At 38.9% G+C, this 20234-nt stretch overlaps 1 protein-coding gene across 1 annotated transcript in view; it reads left to right on the top strand.

The window, feature by feature from the left end:
• The first annotated feature begins 506 nt into the window (after positions 1–506).
• Positions 507–20234, top strand: part of LOC140035620 (uncharacterized) — a 32411-nt gene continuing 12683 nt past the window's right edge. Inside the window, exons 1-3 of the mRNA XM_072076923.1 lie at positions 507–2676; positions 3378–4014; positions 4378–4877. Coding sequence (XP_071933024.1) covers positions 507–2676; positions 3378–4014; positions 4378–4877 — 3307 coding nt within the window. The remainder of the gene's footprint in view (positions 2677–3377; positions 4015–4377; positions 4878–20234) is intronic.

The raw sequence follows: 20234 nt of genomic DNA, 5'->3' as shown, positions 1-20234 counted from the left end.
GGAAAAATTTTGGAAGGTTTTTGGAGAGGGAATCTGAACAAAATTTTGGTAATAATTCTGTTTGGTTAGCCGACTTTAAGGAAATTTCCAAATAAGTCCAACACCTAACTTGTTTCCAAAAAAAATCAATTGGGCAATTAAGGAAACACTTGGGAAACTCCACCATTGTTTTTGGATATTCCTCGTTTCATTCCTTATCAGTCATTCCTCATTTCATTTCTCATTTCATTCCGTTTCTACTTTTGTTTTTTGTTACTTTGCTACAATTGGGAGCTACCTGACTAAGGTTTGATTGAATTTCCTTGAGAAATTTTTTGATTTCTTCAAAGGGAACCACCAAGTGGCTTGAGAGGTGAATTGGTAAGAGCATTAGAGTGACTTCACACGAGCGGAGTGAAACACTTAAGGGAGCAAGTGAGACATTTCCTACTAACAATTTGTCAAGTTTTGCAGGTTTCACCATGTCTCAGGAAAATGAACTTACCATTGCTCAATTGTCACTTAAAATGGATAATATGTGGAAGGACATGCAGAGGAGATTTGACCAAAGGTTGGAAACAATCCATGAGCAAATTGATCAACTAAGTTCATCTAGGGCTTCTTCTAGGAAATCTAGAGGAAAATCCACCCTGGGGGAATCTAGTGACTCCAATGCTGATTCAGAACATGAGGCATACGAGCAAAGAAGACCAAAGCGAACCACAAGAGCAATCGGTGATGCCATCAAGGGGATTAAGATGAAGATTCCTCCATTCCAAGGCAGATCTGATCCGGATACATACCTTGAATGGGAGAGTCGAGTAGAGTTAGTATTTGATTGTAATGACTACACCGATGCACAAAAATTGAGACTTGCCGTAGTCGAATTCACCGACTATGCCATAGTTTGGTGGGAACAAGTGGCTACAAGCAGAAGAAGGTGTGGAGAGCCACCTATAACCACTTGGACTGAGCTCAAGAGACTGATGAAGAAGCGATTTGTACCAAGTCACTACCATAGAGACTTGTACCACAAACTTCAAACCTTGACACAAGGTCAACGCTCAGTCGAGGACTACTGCAAGGACATGGAAATCTCCATGTTGAGAGCTGACATTCAAGAAGATAGAGAGGCTACAATGGCAAGATTTCTCAATGGACTGAGGGTTGAAATAGCCGATCAACTGGAGCTTCAATACTATGTGGAGATCGAAGATATGGTGGAGAAGGCTATCAAGATTGAGCAAAGGCTCAAGAGGAGGGGTACAACCAGAAATTATACCCCTCATCCACAAACATTTACTCGACCATTCCAGCCTAGAAGGGAAGAGAGAGGTTCGAATGCTTGGACCACTCCAAAGCCGAAGCAAGATCAAGGGTCAAGCTCACGGCCACCTTTTACCAAAACCGACTCCAAAGTTGTTTCAAAGCCAACAATTGAAACTTCAAAACCTAGGAATCGTGACACCAAATGTTGGAGGTGTCAAGGAATTGGGCACATTGCAAGCCAATGTCCAAATCCAAGGACCATGCTTGTGCTACCAAATGGAGACATTGTCACTGACGATGAAGAGGAGGAGTACAAAGACATGCCTTCCTTGGTTGAAGAGGAAGATGAAATAGTGGAAGTTCCAACTCAAGACAAGGTTGGATTGGTAGCAAGAAGGGCACTAGCTACTCAAGCTAGTAAAGATGAGCTTCAGCGTGACAACATCTTTTACACTAGATGCCATGTGACCAACAAGGTATGCAGCTTGGTGATTGACCCCGGAAGTTGCACTAATGTTGCTAGTGCATTGATGGTGGAGAAACTAAAATTGCCAACTAGTGAGCACCCTCGTCCCTACAAGCTTCAGTGGTTAAACAACAGTGGCGAGGTACCTGTTCTTAAACAAGTTTTGGTTACTTTTCGCATTGGTAGGTATGAAGATGATGTTATGTGTGATGTAGTACCAATGCAAGTTGCACATATACTCTTAGGGCGTCCTTGGCAATTTGACAAAAGAGTCACTTTTGATGGTTTCTTGAACACATACTCTTTTATGCATAATTGTAAAAAGACTACACTTGCACCTCTTACACCTCAACAAGTTCATGAGGATCAAGTTAGTCTACAAAAAGAGTATGACTTGCATGCTACCACCAAGAAGGACAACGGCAAAACTAAGAAATTGGTGTTGGCCGACCCTTCTTCAAGCAAGTTGGACCACTCTCATTCGGTCTTCGAGGCCGCACAGGAGAGAAAACCCAGCATGCTTGCCAAGGTAAAAGATGTGAGAAAGGCCTTGCATTCTAATCAGGTTTTATTTATTTTATTTGGCAAGGAATCCTTACTCACTAATGCTCTTGATGCTTCTTTGCCTAGTGTTATTACTAACCTCTTACAGGAGTATCAAGACGTCTTTCCTGAGGATATACCTAATGGTTTGCCTCCATTAAGGGGAATTGAACATCAAATTGATTTCATTCCTGGCTCTTCCCTGCCAAACAAGGCACCATATAGGACCAATCCTGAGGAAACAAAGGAGCAACAACGACAAGTGGAGGAGTTGCATGGTAAGGGTTGGATTCAAGAGAGTCTAAGCCCTTGTGCTGTCCCAGTTCTACTTGTTCCAAAGAAAGATGGAGGATGGCGAATGTGCACTGATTGTAGGGCAATTAATGCCATCACGGTAAAGTACCGCCATCCCATACCTCGTTTGGATGACATGCTTGATGAATTACATGGTGCTATCATTTTACTAAGATTGATTTGAAAAGTGGTTACCATCAAATTCGCATGAAAGAAGGAGATGAATGGAAAACTGCATTTAAAACAAAACATGGACTTTTTGAGTGGTTGGTCATGCCTTTTGGGCTAACCAATGCACCAAGTACTTTTATGAGACTCATGAATCATGTTTTACGCTCTTTCATTGGTAAATTTGTGGTCGTTTACTTTGATGACATTTTGATCTATAGTAAGACTCTAGATGAGCATGTTGTGCATGTACAAATGGTCCTCGATGCACTTCGCAAGGCAAGCCTCTACGCTAACCTTAAGAAGTGTACATTTTGCACAAATCAATTGATTTTCCTAGGCTATGTTGTAAGTGAGCAGGGAATTCATGTTGATCAAGACAAGGTGAAGGCTATTAGTGAATGGCCAACCCCTACCAATGCGAGTGAGGTGAGAAGTTTCCATGGCTTGGCAAGCTTCTATAGACGTTTTGTCAGGGATTTTAGCACAATTGCTGCCCCACTAACGTCAATTGTCAAGAAAGATGTGCAATTTCATTGGGGAGAGGAACAAGCTAAGTCTTTCCAATTACTTAAACACAAGCTCACACATGCACCTGTTCTTAGTTTACCTAACTTTGACAAAGCTTTTGAAGTAGAGTGTGATGCTTCTGGTATAGGTATTGGAGCTGTTTTACTCCAAGAAGGTCGCCCAGTTGCCTACTTTAGCGAGAAGTTGAATGGGGCTGCTCTAAACTACTCAACCTATGATAAGGAACTCATGGCCTTAGTGCGAGCCCTACAAACATGGCAACATTACCTTCGCCCTCGTGAGTTTGTCTTGCACACCGATCATGAGTCGCTCAAGCATATCAAGTCCCAAGACAAGTTGAGTAAGCGACATGCACGATGGATTACCTTCATTGACAGTTTTACCTTTGTAATCAAATACAAGACAGGTAAGACGAATGTAGTGGCTGATGCACTCTCGCGAAGGCACACACTTATCACTACATTAGATGCTAAGTTGCTTGGTTTTGAGTTCCTTAAAGAACTTTATGCAACTGACTCAGATTTTGGTGAGATTTTTTCCTCCTTGCCACGACACTCTCGTGAGCATTATTTCATCTCTCAGGGGTTCTTATACTACAAGGACAAGCTTTGCATTCCCAAGAGCTCCATGCGCACACTCTTAGTAAGAGAATCTCATGGAGGAGGGCTAATGGGGCACTTCGGCATTGCCAAGACCTTAATGATTCTCCATGAACATTTCTTCTGGCCACGCATGAGGAGTGACGTGGAACGCCACATTGAGAGGTGCGTGACTTGTCACCAAGCAAAATCAAAGGTACACCCTTATGGTCTCTATACGCCTTTGCCAATTCCACATGAACCATGGGTTGATCTGTCAATCGATTTTGTGCTTGGACTACCTAGGACTAGAAAAGGACATGATTCAATCTATGTGGTAGTTGACCGTTTCTCCAAAATGGCCCATTTTATTCCTTGTCTTAAAACAGATGATGCTAAGCATGTTGCAGATTTATTCTTTCGTGAGATAGTTAGATTACATGGCATGCCACGCACTATTGTTTCTGATAGGGACGCCAAATTCCTTAGCTATTTTTGGAAAACTTTGTGGTGTAAACTAGGTACTAAATTGCTATTTTCTACTTCTAGTCACCCACAAACTGATGGTCAAACCGAAGTGGTAAATAGGACTTTATCTACCCTATTGCGCGCAATTATTAAAAAGAACATTAAGTCTTGGGAAGATTGCTTACCACATGTGGAATTTGCATATAATCGCACTGTCCATTCTGCTACACGATATTCACCGTTTGAAATTGTGTATGGTTTTAACTCTCTCACACCTTTGGATTTAACTCCTTTACCTGTTCATGAGAGAGTTAACTTGGATGGTAAGACCAAGGCTGCATTTGTACGTGAGTTACACACTAAGGTGCGGGCCAACATCGAGAAGCGTACCCTTCAATACATCCAAAGTGCCAACAAAGGGCGCCGCAAGATGGTCTTTGAGCCTGGCGATTGGGTATGGATACACATGCGCAAAGAGAGGTTTCCAGTCAAAAGGCGTAGTAAGCTACTTCTACGGGGAGATGGTCCATTCCAAGTCCTGGAGCGTATCAATGACAATGCCTACAGACTTGAACTTCCAGGTAAGTATGGGGTACATGCTATTTTTAATGTATCTGACTTGAGTCCTTTTCATGCAGACGATGAGTTTGATTTGGGGACAAATCGCCTTCAAGAGGAGGGGACTAATGAGGAGGGGCTCAAGGCTACTCAAACTTCTAGTGCTCAGGTCATGCAAATACCCAGTGGTCCAATTACAAGAGCGCGTGCTAGGAGAATTCAAGATTCACTTCAAGCTCTTGTTTGCACGATTCAAGAACGAGTTGGTGATGACTTGAGGACCATTGAAGGATTACATAATGGAGAAACTATTCTCTACACTTTCCTTCAAATTGAAGAACCAAATGCAGACTAGTTCATGGAGTACTAGCTTGCTACTTAGGGTTTTATTTACCATTATTAGTTGTTTGTTAGTATTAATAATTTCGGTCAATTTTCACTTCACTTTGGCCGAATTCAGAGTCTTAATTTTAGTCCATTAGTTGTTACACATTTTCACCCTTAATGAAGGGCAAGGTCGTCCATTGGACATTTTAGGGTTTGAGTCTTGTAAGGCTATATATAGCCTAGGTTTTCATTCATTAAAGGAATTCAGATTTTATAACATATTCATGAGTTTATTCACTCTCTCTTGCTTCAAGAGAATTTCCTTTGAATACTTGAGAATTAATCTCAAGTTGTTCATCGAACTTATCAATCAAGTAGTCTCCTTGATTGTGGCGTTCTTCTAAATATACTTTGGTTCACTAAACTGGCTAGTCTTGGGTTAAGGATCCTCCTTAGTTCGTGGCTCGTGATTTTAGAAGGGTCAAAGTTCCGCAAAATCCACTCAACTTGACGTTCGTCTAGATCCGTCTCACATCACAAACCCTTGAGGATATGTTAAGGACTTGCATCTTAGATTTTGGGGGTAGTTGGGGCCAACACATGACCTTAGTGGAGTTTGCCTATAATAATAGTTACCACTCATCGATCCAAATGGCACCATACGAAGCGCTTTACGGAAGGAAGTGCCGATCACTGATCTATTGGGATGAAGTAGGCGAAATGAAGGTTCTAGATCCAACAACCATTTCATGGATGGAGGATGCACAAGAAAAAGTCAAGTTAATACATCAAAGATTCCAAACAACTCAAAACCGACAAAAGAGCTACGCGGACAATCGAAGGAAAGATTTGGAGTTCGAAACTGGAGACCGTGTCTTCCTTAAGATCACACCCTTATGAAGTGTCACAATAGGTAAAGGAAAGAAACTTCAACCACGATTCGTAGGACCCTTCAAGATTCTCCAAAGAGTTGAAAAAGTGGCGTATCGACTTGAGTTACCATCAAGTTTGTCCAGGATTCACGACGTCTTTCATGTCTCGATTCTCAAAAAGTATTATCCCGCTCCAACTCACATTTTTCAATCGAAGGAGATTGAGATAGATGAGTCACTCACCTATGAGGAGAAACCTGTGCAGTTACTCGATCGAAAGGTTAAAGAGCTAAGAAACAAGCAAATTTCATTAGTAAAGATCTTGTGGAGAAACCACGGGGTAGAAGAGGCAACCTGGGAGGTAGAAAAAGAGATGCAAAAGAAATATCCTGAGTTATTTGTGAATCAAGGTGAGAAATTTCGATGACGAAATTCTTTAAGGGGGAGAGAGTGTGAGAAACCGGAATTTTTCTTAATTTCTAGGCATTATTTTATTTCTTTGCGCGCATTTTCTATATTTTCTTTTATTATATAAATTTTCTAGATATTTTTATCAGTAAATAGAGGTTTTAAATCATTTTTCTAGTATAAGTTAGTTCATGTGACAATAGTAGGAAATTTTGAATGTGGGACCCGCTAGTGGGTTAAGTGTAAAATTTTCGACGATTCGGTTTAGTTTTGTACTAAGGGAGTAATTTACTAGGTGTTAGGAGATAATTAGAGATCATCTTGATATAATTATCTTTGGAGAGACAAGAGGATAGGTATAAAATAAAAGGTGCCACGTGTCGCATTTCTACTCGAGGGTGGACTTTTGACCAAGATACTTTTACCTTCTTACAACTAATTTTGACCAAACTATTGCTTCATTTTTAACCCTTCTTGGCCGAGCTTCATTAGAGAGAGAAAAAAGAGAGAAACTTCAACTTTTGCCTTCCATTTCTTGCTAAATCTGGTGAATCAACCAACCAAACCTCAAATTACTCCATAGAAATCCCTTGCTAGGAGGAATCCAAGAAGGTGGTGGAGTGATTTTGAAAGGGAAGCCCTAAGTTGCTAGCTTTCTTGAGTTTTGAGGTAAGTTGGATAAAAAAGTTCTCTCTTTGCTTTAATAATGGTTAATTAGTGGGTTGTAGTGGCTAAATAGGTTATTTTGTGGAAGATTTTATGGGTTACAGTAGAGTTTGATGAATTTTAGAATTTTTGGTGATTTTTCTGATTTTATATGTTGATTATTGTTGGGACACGGAATGGTAGTTTGATATGGTGTAAAATGAACCTCTTGTATGTTAGTTGTGGTTGTTTGCGGAAAATTTCCGCTTGTAGGGCAAATTTCAGTTTTAGGGTTTCAAGATTAGGGTTTGCTATGGTTGGTTGTTGAGCCTTTAAGTGGCTAAGATTGAAGGGTATTGTAACATTCATTAAGTGTGTTGAATAGCCTATAAATTGTATGTGTTGTTGGTGGTTGTTTGTAGGATGGAAAAGTATGAAATTAAGGGGAAATGCTGTCCAAAGTTTGGGGATATTGAGTTCCTTGGAATTTGAATTGAAATTGGGTAGAAAGGAAATGTTTTGGGGTTGTTTATGCTTTTAGCACCAAATGTTCCTTAATTTCCCTTTCTAGTTATTTTTTGTCTTGCTTTAGTAGTTCCTTGAATAGGTATTCGACTCGTGTTCGGGTCTCAATTGTGATTTCTTATTTATAGGATGTGCCGGTGATCCAAGGCATACGTCGGACGGAAATTTGTGAATGTGCTATATTTGAACGGGCGAGTATACCGTTGTATGATTTGATGCTTACATGATTGTTGTACTTGAATCTTTGGACTGAATGACTGTGAATTACGTTTTTTGAGACGAGAGTGTACTTTATCACTCCTGTTTTCTTATTTGAATAACTGTTTACTGTATAACTGTGCAATTGTTACCTGTACATGGTTTGGTGTCGTTTGGAGCATGTGTCCAACGACTTTACTGTGATATCTGAGATCAAACCTCATTGGTCGTTAATCGAGTCGAGCCGGCAAGGGCCTGGTCAATGAGATAACGTACTATGGGGTACTGTTCATCGAGTGGAGTGTTATCTCCTCGACTTTATGGTATACGCGAGTATTACCCTTTCTGATTCTGTGAGGTGTTCGGGCCCGGTAAGGGGAATGTATGGTGGAAGGTAATTGGTGTAAAGTGAAGTCTACGGTCATGTTCGTTTCTTTGAATATTGGTGGAGTGAAAACAAGTTGAGATCAAGTAATGCAAAGATGGGAAATTGGCACTTGAGTGCCATCCGTATCCTTTAAATGTGATGTTCCTTGGTATTTAAGTAAGGCTTATGGGATTGTTAAAGTGTACTTCTGTGATTCGTGACTATATAACCTGTTGGTACCTCATTGAGCGAAAACTCACCCCTCGTTAATTTTGTTTTCCTTACGGGATCAACTTTTGGAAACCATGATTTTGGAAGCTAGTTGATATTCTTTTGTTCTTTTGTATAGCTCCTCGAAAGTTGGAACCCTAAATGTATGTCATTTCAATGATACTTTTGATTTGTAAACGTACCCACGTGTGTATATATAAAAGCGTTTCTTCATGTGGTGTGGCATATATACTTGTGAATGTATGATCTCTAGTGACTAGATAAAGTTTATATGTTTTGGTAGAGTTTCGGACGTGTTCGAAATTTAAACGAAGAAAGAAAAATTTTTTAGGCGGGTATTGTTCATCGAATCCGGTCTAGTATCCGGCCAGTTTTTCAGCCGGATATCTGGCCGGATATGCAAGGGAAATTAAAAAATTTTTGAGTTGGCTACTGCCTCCAATTCGGCCAGGAATCCGGCCGGATTGTGATGTGGCAGGCACTGTTCATCTTCAGTTTTGATTTTCATTTTCCGTTTCATGGTTGTTGAATTGTTTAAGAGCGCTAATATATTTCGGAATGTATTAATTTGTGTATAATCGTCTTGGTAGTTCTGGCGAGAGTTGGGCAGGTAGTTCGTTAACCCCTTTGGTACGCCTTAGGGGAATGCGGGGCTGTTACATACAGCATTTCATTCTCAGACTGATGGGCAATCAGAGCTACCATACAGACCTTGGAAGATATGTTAAGGGCCTGTGCGTTGGATTTTAAGGAGAACTGGGATAAATTGGTTAAACTCATAGAATTTTCCTACAACAATAGTTACCATAGTAGTATCGGAATGACTTCATTTGAAGCCTTATATGGGAGAAAATATAGGTCACCATTGTACTGGGATGAAGTTGGAGAAAAGTTGGTAACTGGCCCGGAGTTGATACAGCAAACGGTTGAAAAGATTAAGATCATTTAGCAAAGGTTAAAGGTTGCACAAGACCGTAGTAAAAGTTGAACAGACTCTAAGAGGCATCCCTTGGACTTCGGGAAGGGTGATAAGGTGTACCTTCATGTATCCCCTACGAAAGGAGTAGTGAGATTTCATAAAGGGGGGGAATTAAGCCCTAGATTCATTGGATCATATGAGATCTTAGATAAGGTTGGGGATCTGGCTTACAGGTTGGCCTTGCCACCTTCATTGTCACGTGTGCATGATGTGTTTCGCGTATCACAGTTAAGGAGGTATGTAGCGGACCCAGGGCACGTGTTGCAAGACCAACCAGAGATAATTATGGATTCAGACTTAACTTATAAAGGATGCCCCATAAGAATCGTGGACCAAAAAGAGCGGGTCATGAGAAACAAGACAATTCCCTTTGTAAAGTGCGGTGGTCAAATCATGATGCAAGAGAAGCTACGTGGGAACTTGAGGATGAGATGAGGACAAGTTACCCCAATCTGTTCACATAAGGTACGTAAGTTTCGAGAACGAAACTCTGTGTATGAGGGGTAGAATATAATATCCCGTAATTTTTCCTTCCTTAAACAAATTCATGAAATTGGGAAAAAATTGTTTAATTGAATTGAAAGTCCATCAGGCTTAAAATCTAGGACTCAATTGATTTCTTTTGAAATTCATAGGAAGGGAATTCGAACCTTATTGGTTACGGTATTTTGTGACTATTTGGAAATTAATTTTTGAACAGGATAATTTGGAATAGGTAGGAATGATGTACTTCATATAATAATTTTGTGAAAAAATAATAATAAATAAGAGGGGGGTAGATAGTCCAATAACCAAATGGGTAATTATGTTGCAATAGTAGCTGTGTACATGTATATATGTATATATATATATATTAAGAATTATATACCTGCCTTACTCCTAGTCCAAATATGGTTAGGCATCCGAGATATATGTAGGGATATAATAACCAAGGATATGGGCCAATATTAGGAATGAATCAGGACTAGTACCATAACATCAGTTCGGGTAAGGGAAAGGAAACCTAGTTCAAAGGGGATTGTGATTAGGGTTTGTCTATATAAGTACACCTAGGGTAATGAGGAGCCGTCCTTCTTGCATTTTTTTCAGCAACCAACAGCGAGGAAAAGGGAGTGAGAGAGACAGCTGGAGTTCAAGAAAACTTGGGAACAAATGAGGTGCACATACCAGGAGGTAAAACACTTGTCTCATGAACTTAGTAAATAGCTATGTGATTTGAGTACTTTGTTGGAGGAAGAAAACATGCAGACTGTGAGTCTCATTCCAGCTATCATGACTTGTGATTTAATACGTGGTTGTAAGGGGTTAAACTGAAAAGGTTTGAGCGTTTAAACTAGAAAGGAATAGTCTACAGGTTTTGACAGATTGTAGGGGCAAAAGTATGGAATCTGTTCGTGGCCTTAGAGGCTGAGGTTTTTGATGAAATTTTGATATGTTATGGGCCTATATGTGTGGGGTTTGTGTATAAAATTTCAGACTAAAATTCGAATTTTAGAAGGGTCTTTCAATTTCGGATTCAGAACTGGTCGTGTGCGGCAGCTTTTGCACGAGGCTGGGTTGTATGTCAATAAAACGTTTTCTTAAGCATAATTTTTGCAAGAATCTTGAACCAGAAACCTCCTAACATGTAAAAGATCAGATTTTAAAAGTTTGGATAACTTTTGAAAAGGTTTCTTGAGTTTTCTCCAAGTGGGAAGAAGAAAAGAAAAAAAAAGTAAACTGGTTTCCTAATCTGTCAGGTTTCGTAGCAGATTTGGAAACTTGATTCTTGTGGGTTTAAGCAACGAATTGAAGGCAATCTTCACCCAAGATTTGACCATATATTTGGGGTATTACTTGTAAAAGAACATTTTAGATGTTGGGGATATAAAACCCAGTTCTTAAAGATCATTTTTACAAGGCTTCAGTGATGAGTTCAAATCTGTCAAAAGAATTGGATTGTTAAATCTAATGAGTTATTGCTTTGGAACTTGGGAAGAGCACTAAAACTGTAACTTTGGGAAGATTAATAGTAGGTAAAGACTGGTTTAAACATCATGAGTAATAAGGAAGAGATTTTAATTGTTTAACTTAAAGATTAGGAATTCTTCCAGAGATAGATTATGAACAGAAAATCTGGCAGATGGAGTAACAAGAGATGATGAGCGAATTTTTCTAAGGCAAATGAGCAAATCTAGGGAAGTAGTCTTCACAGAAGTGGTAGGGTTTCGAGTCTAGTTTACGGAGGTGTCTTTAGTTTCTGGTTACAATGCGTATACCTGAAGTTAGGACCAAGACACTAGCAACTGGTTGAATCTGGAATTTTTTCGTAAGACGAAGTAGAAGCTATAAGTATCGCGGAATGAGACCAATTCAGTCCACACGAATTAAGAGTGTTTATTTATGGACAGTTGGATGATACTTTTGTATATTATTAGGGTCACACATAAGGGCTAACTTGTGAGGACTCATGTTTTATTTCTAAAATAGTTATTTTTATGATTATTTACCCTAGTATTAGTTAGTTATATTATCGTTACAAGAATTTCTTTTAAGTTTCACTTTATCGCGCGTGAATCGGAAGTTCGGGTATGTAGACACCAAATTTTTTTTATTTTTAATTTCATTTTTATCATTTATTATTTATTTTTTAATTGGGTTAGATTCATCATTTTTATTTTTGTAAGATGTTAAAAGTGGCTTTAATTCTCTTAAATTTGGTTTGAAAATTGTTAACTTATCTTTAATTGATTTTTGAAGGAAAATGAAAATGGCAAAATAGGTGGAAGTGTGCATGTTGAACAAGTGTACAAAACAATCATTAGACAAGTGTCAAAGGAAGTATGGGACAAGTGTATAGGAGGAGGTTTTTGGAAAAACAGGAAAAGGGGGGGCAGCTTCGGCAAGCAGAAACAAAAAAAAAAAGGGGGAAAAGAGTGAAGGCTTCGGACAGGCAAAAAGAGAACTGAGAGGGGGGTAGAATGAAACAAAGCAAGAGAAAAAGAAACAAGAAAAACAGAGGGCGGCGGACGAAAGAATCTGGGGAACAACGGCTAAGGAAACCAAGCAAGAGAGAGAGCTACGGGGGGGCTTGGTCTAAAGAAAATGAACAAGAAAAACAGAGGAGGAAACACAGCGGACGGGGGATTTCTTGAAAAAAGCTTCGGGAAGGAAGAGAGTAGAGAGGGGGCGGCTAGGATTGGGGCATGAAAGTTTCAGCGAATTGGGAGAGCGACTAGAGGAGAAAAACGCAGGGGAAAGCTGGGGGAAGTTCGGGGGAGATTGAAGAGAGCTTCGGTAAACAAATTGAGAGCTGCCCGACTAGAACAAGGGAAGGGAAAAGGCAAGAAGAAAAATAGAAAAGAGAGTTGATAGCCGAGGGAGATAACGGGGAGAAGAAAAGAAAACAGAGAGGGAGGCTCTCGGTTGAGGGGAAGAGGAGAACAAGAACAAAAGGGGAAAATCTGGAAATTGGAGGGGTTTCCTTCGGAGGATTCGAATGATAGCCAGAGGAAGGAAAGGAAAATCTCGAAAACTGGAAAGGAGCATCGGAGGAGGGGTCTGGCTACACGAGGAAGCTGCCGGAGTTGCCGCTGCCAGGAAAGCGCCACCACCACACCGCCAATCCATCATTGCCGCCTTCGGAACTTCACCGAGAGAAAATATCGTAAGCTGTCCTCTGCCTTTCAATTTCTGTTTCTTTTCAAACACAAACGTTGGAAGCTCTCAAAAGCATGTCTTTTCTGAATTTGCTCATTGCAATGTTTGCCGGTTGTACATGATTGTGAAACATACATGCTATCTGTGATTGTTTGGACTGAATTTCCCTATGTTTTGAACAATTTTGGGGCCAATCATAACTTCAATTGAGCAAAAATCTGATGAAATTCCTGATGCCCCTAATCTGTTCGACGAAATGCCTGAGCTGAAAATTCTTATTGGAAGATGCCTTGTTTACATTTTCGTGTGGAGAAACTGGTTGAATTGGCCGATTCTTTTCTTTACGTTTAAGAAATTTTGATGCATTGCTGTCTTCTACTTCTCTGCTTCCCATGTTTCCGGATTGAATGAAATCAAATTGAAATGGTAGGATAACAAGTTTGTGTGAGTTTCATTTTTTTTGGGGTTAGCCAGAGTTGAATTTTCTGGTGTTCATTTGTCCGCAAAGCAAAAATGAAAACAGCAGTGGATGGCTAATCTGTTTGGAGAAGATGACCATTTGTTAAATTTGTGTTTTCAGTCCCGAAACTTTCCCCTTCTTTGTGATCTAACCCCAAAGTTTTAGAACTTCATAATTTGACTTCAAAGCTTTTATAAATCCTTCAGATGGGTCCTTATATGAATTGTATTTTGAGCCCCAAAAATTGGAAAAGCTGAATTAATTTCACCCATTTGGATTTTTGTCATCTTCTCATTTTCTTAAGTAGTCTTTTGGGGTAGATTAATTCTTGGTTTTAGGTCATAATTGTAGCTTAAATAATTTTAGTTGATTTGTTATCTTGTTGGGCTTAGACTTATGTTTGGCTAATGATATTTGGCTGGGTTTGTGTAAGAGGGTTCAATTTATTTTTGGGCTTTTGGCTGGGGCTAGAGTATCAAGGCCCGTCTGCTTGGTTGGCTTTTTTTTTTTTGGGCCAAAACAATATACTAGCCCACTTGTTTTTCCTTGGACTTCTAAGCGTGCCAACTGGTCTTGGCCCAAGAAGAAGTTAGAAAATGGACCAATGGCCTGATCCATTAAGAAACCAGAAAGCAAATTTGTGAATCAGTCCCTGGATTTCTCCTTAATTGTACTGTGGCCCTGAACATTTTCAACTTCTTTCAATTGGGTCCCTAACTTAATTGCAAATAGGCCCCTAAACTTTATTTTTCTTTAATTTTGACCCCAAAGCTTTGTTAATTTTTGCAATCAAATCCTTTCTTCTTTTGATTTCTTAAATGTGGGTTGTCTACATGATTTAATTGATTCAATTTCAGGTTTACTTTTGTCTTTTTGTGATTATTTCTTGATTAAAGTGATGCCTTGACTCTTTTATTATTTTGAAGGGTAAATAAGTGGTTTCACTCCATTAGGGCTCCATTTCAAGGGAGGTATAACTTCTTTTATCTTTTTTGTCTCTCCTATGTGATCCAACGTGCTAAGTGAGAATTGCATGTCTAATTTGCTCTCCTTGCTTTTCTTTAGTTCCTTTATTTCATTTACTCTTGCTTTTATTAAGTTATTCTTTTAATGGAGTATGTGTACACCTCTTGGCTTGTAATAGATAGGGCGTGGCGAGCATTCTTATCCATTCTTCCCCTTCCCCTTTTGTTTTAGTTAGCAAATGTAATAGGTTCATTAGCTTGATTGCTTGCTTTTGTTGCTATGTGTTAATTGCTTTAATAGGCTATTGCATCTAGTCGAGCATGCTAAGTGTTATGTGCTACGTGTTTATAGGTGATTTGCATGTCTACTTGCTTTCTATAATCATAGATGAATGTGATGGATGAATGTACGTCACCACACTAGTCCAATGCTAGTTGTGGCTCATTATTCCGTTTCCACTAGTCCAACGCTAGTAGAATTCATAGAAAGGGCTAGTCCAACGCTAGACTCAATAGGCCGTCTCCCTTTCGTTAGTGCATACTTGCATGTTCATTACATTTCATGCATTTTTTTAGTTTTTATCATTTGGCATGCTCCTCTAACCCTTTTCCCCTCATTTTAGGCTTTTTTGCATCCTCATGCTAGTTATAGGGTACATTTGCTTGAGAGTCCCCTTTCGATAAGGGAAACGAGCGAGTTTGGCTACAAAATAGCCTTAGCACGCCAGTTCTTCCTTCTAATCCAAGGGAAAATCAAAGTCGTAAAGTTAGGAGTTCTTCCCGTGCCCGACCTGATGCATTCCCTTAGGGTCATACACTTGCATTCTTTTTATATCACCTCCTCACTCTTTTAGCCACATTTTCTCACTACTTAGATTTTTCTCAATCCATTTTCTCGTCACCTTTTTCCTATCCCTCATTTATTTTTCTACCTCACAAATGACACTCAAATTGAACTTATACGTATCTAATATCCTATTTTCATTCATTTGCACACACAAGCACCTTTATTTTCTCACACTTGCACACTTGCACTTGAGTCCTCACTTGCATTAATCATGACTTCCATGAGAGCTATCCTTATTGGCCACCACAATTCATGTGGTTGGGACCTAAAAGCCTCATGAGAAACATTTTAGGTTTAGGATTGCATTTTTTTTCCCTTTTCGCATCCATTAGTCATATCCAACATGCGATACATACCTTGGGTAGAAGAATTAGGAAAAGTGGGGCTAAGTCACGCAACTAGCTCTTGCTAGGGTAAGGGAGTGCCTTAGGCTTTGCCTTTGCCTTCTCCCTTATCAAATGTGACCCCCGATTCCTTTCTTTGGTTACGTAGACCTAAAAGTTCTTAAAAAGGGTTTATTTACTTTTTCGTTCAAAAACAAAAATCATTTTTGGGTGACTTGGTACACCCTAACTCCATACCAAGTGGCGACTCCGTTTTTTCATCCAAAAAACCCTTTTTTGAACTTTATTTGGCCAAACCGTCGCATTTCACAATCCCATGGCCTTTTCTTTTCGCTTTCACACGTTCACATACATATCTCACACACTACTCCCACACTACATTCAAAAAGTGGGGCGCGACAGGGTATTTCGAGCCGGAACGGTTAAATGGAGATTTAAAAAATTTATTCTAGACTACTAAGAGTGAATAATTATAATGTTAAAGAAATTACATTGGAGGTTTAGTGCACAAGAGTAACAAACAAGAGGAAAAAAAACGGTGGTACGATACCGCGCACGACACTATTCCTATTTGACTTTTGTAAGATTTTTGCCCACAAATTCCTTAAGCTTCCAAAGGAAGCTCCACAAAACAAAACTCTCTCTCTCTCCTCACTCCATAGCCAGCTGAACAGCAAGGGAAAGAAAGGAAAGAAAGCTAAGCTCTAATCCATCTTGCTCATTCTTGCTCCAAATCACTTCTAACTTTGCATCCAACCTCAAAATCCCTTGGAGATTAGCTTGAGCTTGGTGAACGGCTTCATCTTGCTGTGATTCTTGGAAGTTTTTGGTGGTGAAATTTCTGGTTTCTTCAAGAGCTAAGGAGGTAACCATCAACTCATCTAATCTCTCCATTTAATACAAGATTTACGATTGGATTTGCAAGTGTTTGAACCCTAAGCATGGATTAGGCAAGTGGACTTGAGGTGTTTAATTTCTTGATTTAAATGTTAGGCTAGCGGTCTTGTGGTGACCTCTAGGTGGCTTCCTTGAGGATTAAATGCTTGTTTAATGTTGTTTATGTGTTGAATGAGAGGAATTACGGTTAGAAATGGAAAGAAAGTTGAGAAATGAGAGGACTAGAACTGGCCGAATCTGTCTAGTGCTTTTCGTACTTGCCTTTCAAATTTTTGTGGGTTGTTTTGCTGTGAAATTGGTTGATATATGTTATATATGATGTGTAGAAAGTTTCTACCAAAAATCATTTGAATTGGTTGAGCAAAACTTGAAATTTCGAAATTTGAAGAAAACTGGAAAATGTGTTCAGGCAGTCTGAATAGTGCCCCTTTGATTGAACACAACTCTTTGTACAAAAGTCAAAATCGAGTGCCGTTTGCAGCATTTGAAACTTGACATTTGTAGCTTTCCAACGGTATAAAATTCACTTTCTAGTTCGAACTGAATGAGCCGTAGTGATTCGGCAAAGTTGCTGTCCTATTCTGATGGTCTATCCAAGAGTAAGGTAGAAGCTGCATCTTGTGGCTCTATTTTCTCTCAATTGTGAATGGATTTTGAAATTGAATCATTCTGATGATGTAGCCTTTTTATTCTAGTTTCCAACGCCACCAACCATTCTCAATTTCAAGTTGTATTGAGTGACATATGGTTCAATTTCCAAACTATGACAAAGCTGGAAATCTGGAAATCTTTTTCTTCTTGCTAGCCGACTGGTTAGGTTTGATTTGGGACGTTTTGTTTCAAAAATCTTGACGTCCATTGCTTGTCAAATGCTTATTAAGTGTTCCTAGAACCTTGGTTTCAAAAATGGATAGAATTGGAGTTGATTTCATTGGGCAAAATGTTTGAAAAAGGAAAAGAAAGCATAGATTTGCTTTAAGAATTCCCTAAACTTTGGTAGTTTTGTTAACTACCTTCCTGTACGATTTTTTATGTGAACTTTGATAGAGGAGTAGTTCTCATATGGAAGTTGAATTGTACCAGATTTGGTGTTATTCTAAGACCATTTTGATACCCAAATGATGTCCCAAAATTTACTTTTAAAATCTGAAAATTCACTGTTTAGTAGTGAAATTTTACCGGTTTTGAACTATGATATCTTGATACTATTGACTCCAAATTTAGTTCCGTTTGTTGTGTTTGAAACTTTGTATGGAACTCTTATTGTGTTACGAATTTTAGATGCTAGTTCACTTTCTGTGAATTTTGTCAAATTTCCAAAATTTGTCAAAAAACAAGACTGAAACTGTCTTGTATGCTCAAATCAGCCACTTTGACTTGAAATTTGAATGTCTTTAGTTTAGAATCTTGGAAAAGTATCTTCCAAGAATTTTTAGAACTTTGAACCTAGTTTCCTACTTTCGCGCTTTGCATTGCATTTGGGGAGGGTGTGTCACCTTTAGAGCCTCACGTGGTTCTCAACCCTTTCCCTCAAAATAGGGAATACTTCATACGTGCACGTTTACTTATTGTTATCCCATTTTATTGTATTTTTCGTGGGCGCTATCCCACACCGCCTTGTAGGATTAGGATTGATTGCCTTGGGTAGGTGGATGGTGTGCACTGCGCCCATAGCGCTACCTAAGGGATCACTCGAGCCACCGATCGAAGGCCTTGGGAGTGATGACCCTTGGCCTTTGGGTCTGAAGGCTTGGGGACCTTTTAAACCTTATCGAGTCTAGTCGCATTAGTGAACCCCAACCTCATGCATCCATGTTAGAATTTTCCTAGGTTAGAGTCAGCCTCACCCTCTTTTAAGCACCTTAGGCACGAGGGAAGGGGTTCCACCCCTTTTACTTGCTTTTATTGTATTTCTTTTCTTAATTGCTCCCAATATGTTATGTGTACTATCAATTGCACTAACCATTCTTTTGTTTTCTTGGCCTGCATTCATGTGTCTTAGCAATAAGAGGCCTCTTTGGCTCTCTTTTAGTGACTTACCCGCTAGATAACTCACATGTTTAAATTTCAGTTATTACACTTAATTTTCAATAAGTACATTTCATTTTTAGACCCTTTCCCCCCGATGCATTATTTATGTCCTTTAGGCCCTATTTGTCACATATTTACATCGCTTTAATAAATGACATCATGCATAAACCCTAGAAGGGAATGCCATTTAGGGGATCCCGTGTTAGGAATAAACCACCTTGTGTCTCAGATACTTAATCCAAGGAGACTTGCACGTTTACATTTTGTACCATCCAAAGGGGTAGTGCATAAGGTAAGGTAGGATCCGATCATTTTCATAGAGCGATCTTTGGAATATGAGCGTCTAATAATCACTTTTTGGCCATTTTATCAAAATTGGTAAAAATCCCTTGCGTAAAGGACATTAATTTGAAGACATTTACCAATATTTCCTCACTGTTGAGACAATAAACAAATTGAGGCCAAAATTTGATTTTAGGAAGCTCATAAACTAATGCATCTCAATAATTTTGAAATCACCAATGGCCGGACAATTCAATCAATCCATTTTGCCAATTCATTCATTTTAAGACAATATAGTCGATTTTGAATAAATTGTCAGTTCCGTTCAATTTCATTTGACCAGTTTACCCTTTTTCAGGTGATCTAGTCAATTTTGAATAAATCATCCGATCCATTTGACCGATTTGCCTAGTTTTAGGACAATATGGTCGGTTTTTGAATAAATTATCCTTTCACTCGATCGGTTTGATCAATTGATTCATTCATTCAATTTGATTAGTTTAATTCATTTTTAGGGTTATTCATTCAATTTTCAATAAATAATCCAATTTCATTCAATGAATTTGACCATTTTACCCCTTTTGACACATCATGCGTCGATCAAAATAAGTAATTCATTCGGACTTTGTCCTCATTTTTTAGGACGAATGTTCTTCTCACTCCAAATTGGCCAAAGTTTTTCAAATCATTTTTCACTCAATCAGTTGATGGGATTCATCAGGTATTGTATGGTGCCTATCGTAGAGGATTGCATTTTCATGCTAGACCTACCCTTGGCATAAAAGGGCTCCCCCATAAGACATGCATGCCGATTTTATAATCTTGATTACTAACTCAGGGTATTTTTCTTTTGTTTTTCCCCCTTCCCCCTGCATTCATAAAAATAGTTCAATAAGGTGAAAAATATCTTTCCATATCTGATAACAATTTTAATCAGATAAGGTTTGAAAATTACAAGTATTACTTGATTCTTAGGCAGGCCCTACAATGTGAATTCGAAAATTCATCTGAAGGCGCTCGTGTAAAACATTTAAGAGATTTCATTGCTCAAAGGGAGAAGGGGGCTGTTAAGAGGGAAAAGTGTGTATACATGTGTAAAGGAGTTCCTTAGAATGTTTTTCATATGTATTGCTCTTTAAATTTTTCAAACATTGGCAATAATGAAGCTTTTGTTCAGACAATTATTTGTTTTGTATAATACTCATGTATATTTCATTCTTTATTGAGCTCATTAAGAGATTTCATGATGAATTTTAAGAAGTAAGACTGAATTGGGATTTTTTTCAACCTCCAGCCTGAAAATTCACAAATGTGTACACTAGATTGGTGATCTGAACTATACAATAAGAGTGCTCAAAAATTG

The sequence above is a fragment of the Coffea arabica genome, chromosome 2c (assembly GCF_036785885.1).
Source record: "Coffea arabica cultivar ET-39 chromosome 2c, Coffea Arabica ET-39 HiFi, whole genome shotgun sequence".
NCBI classification, from domain to species: domain Eukaryota; kingdom Viridiplantae; phylum Streptophyta; class Magnoliopsida; order Gentianales; family Rubiaceae; genus Coffea; species Coffea arabica.
The sequence above is the reverse complement of the archived record's forward strand: the minus strand, read 5'-3'. Positions and strand labels throughout refer to the sequence as shown.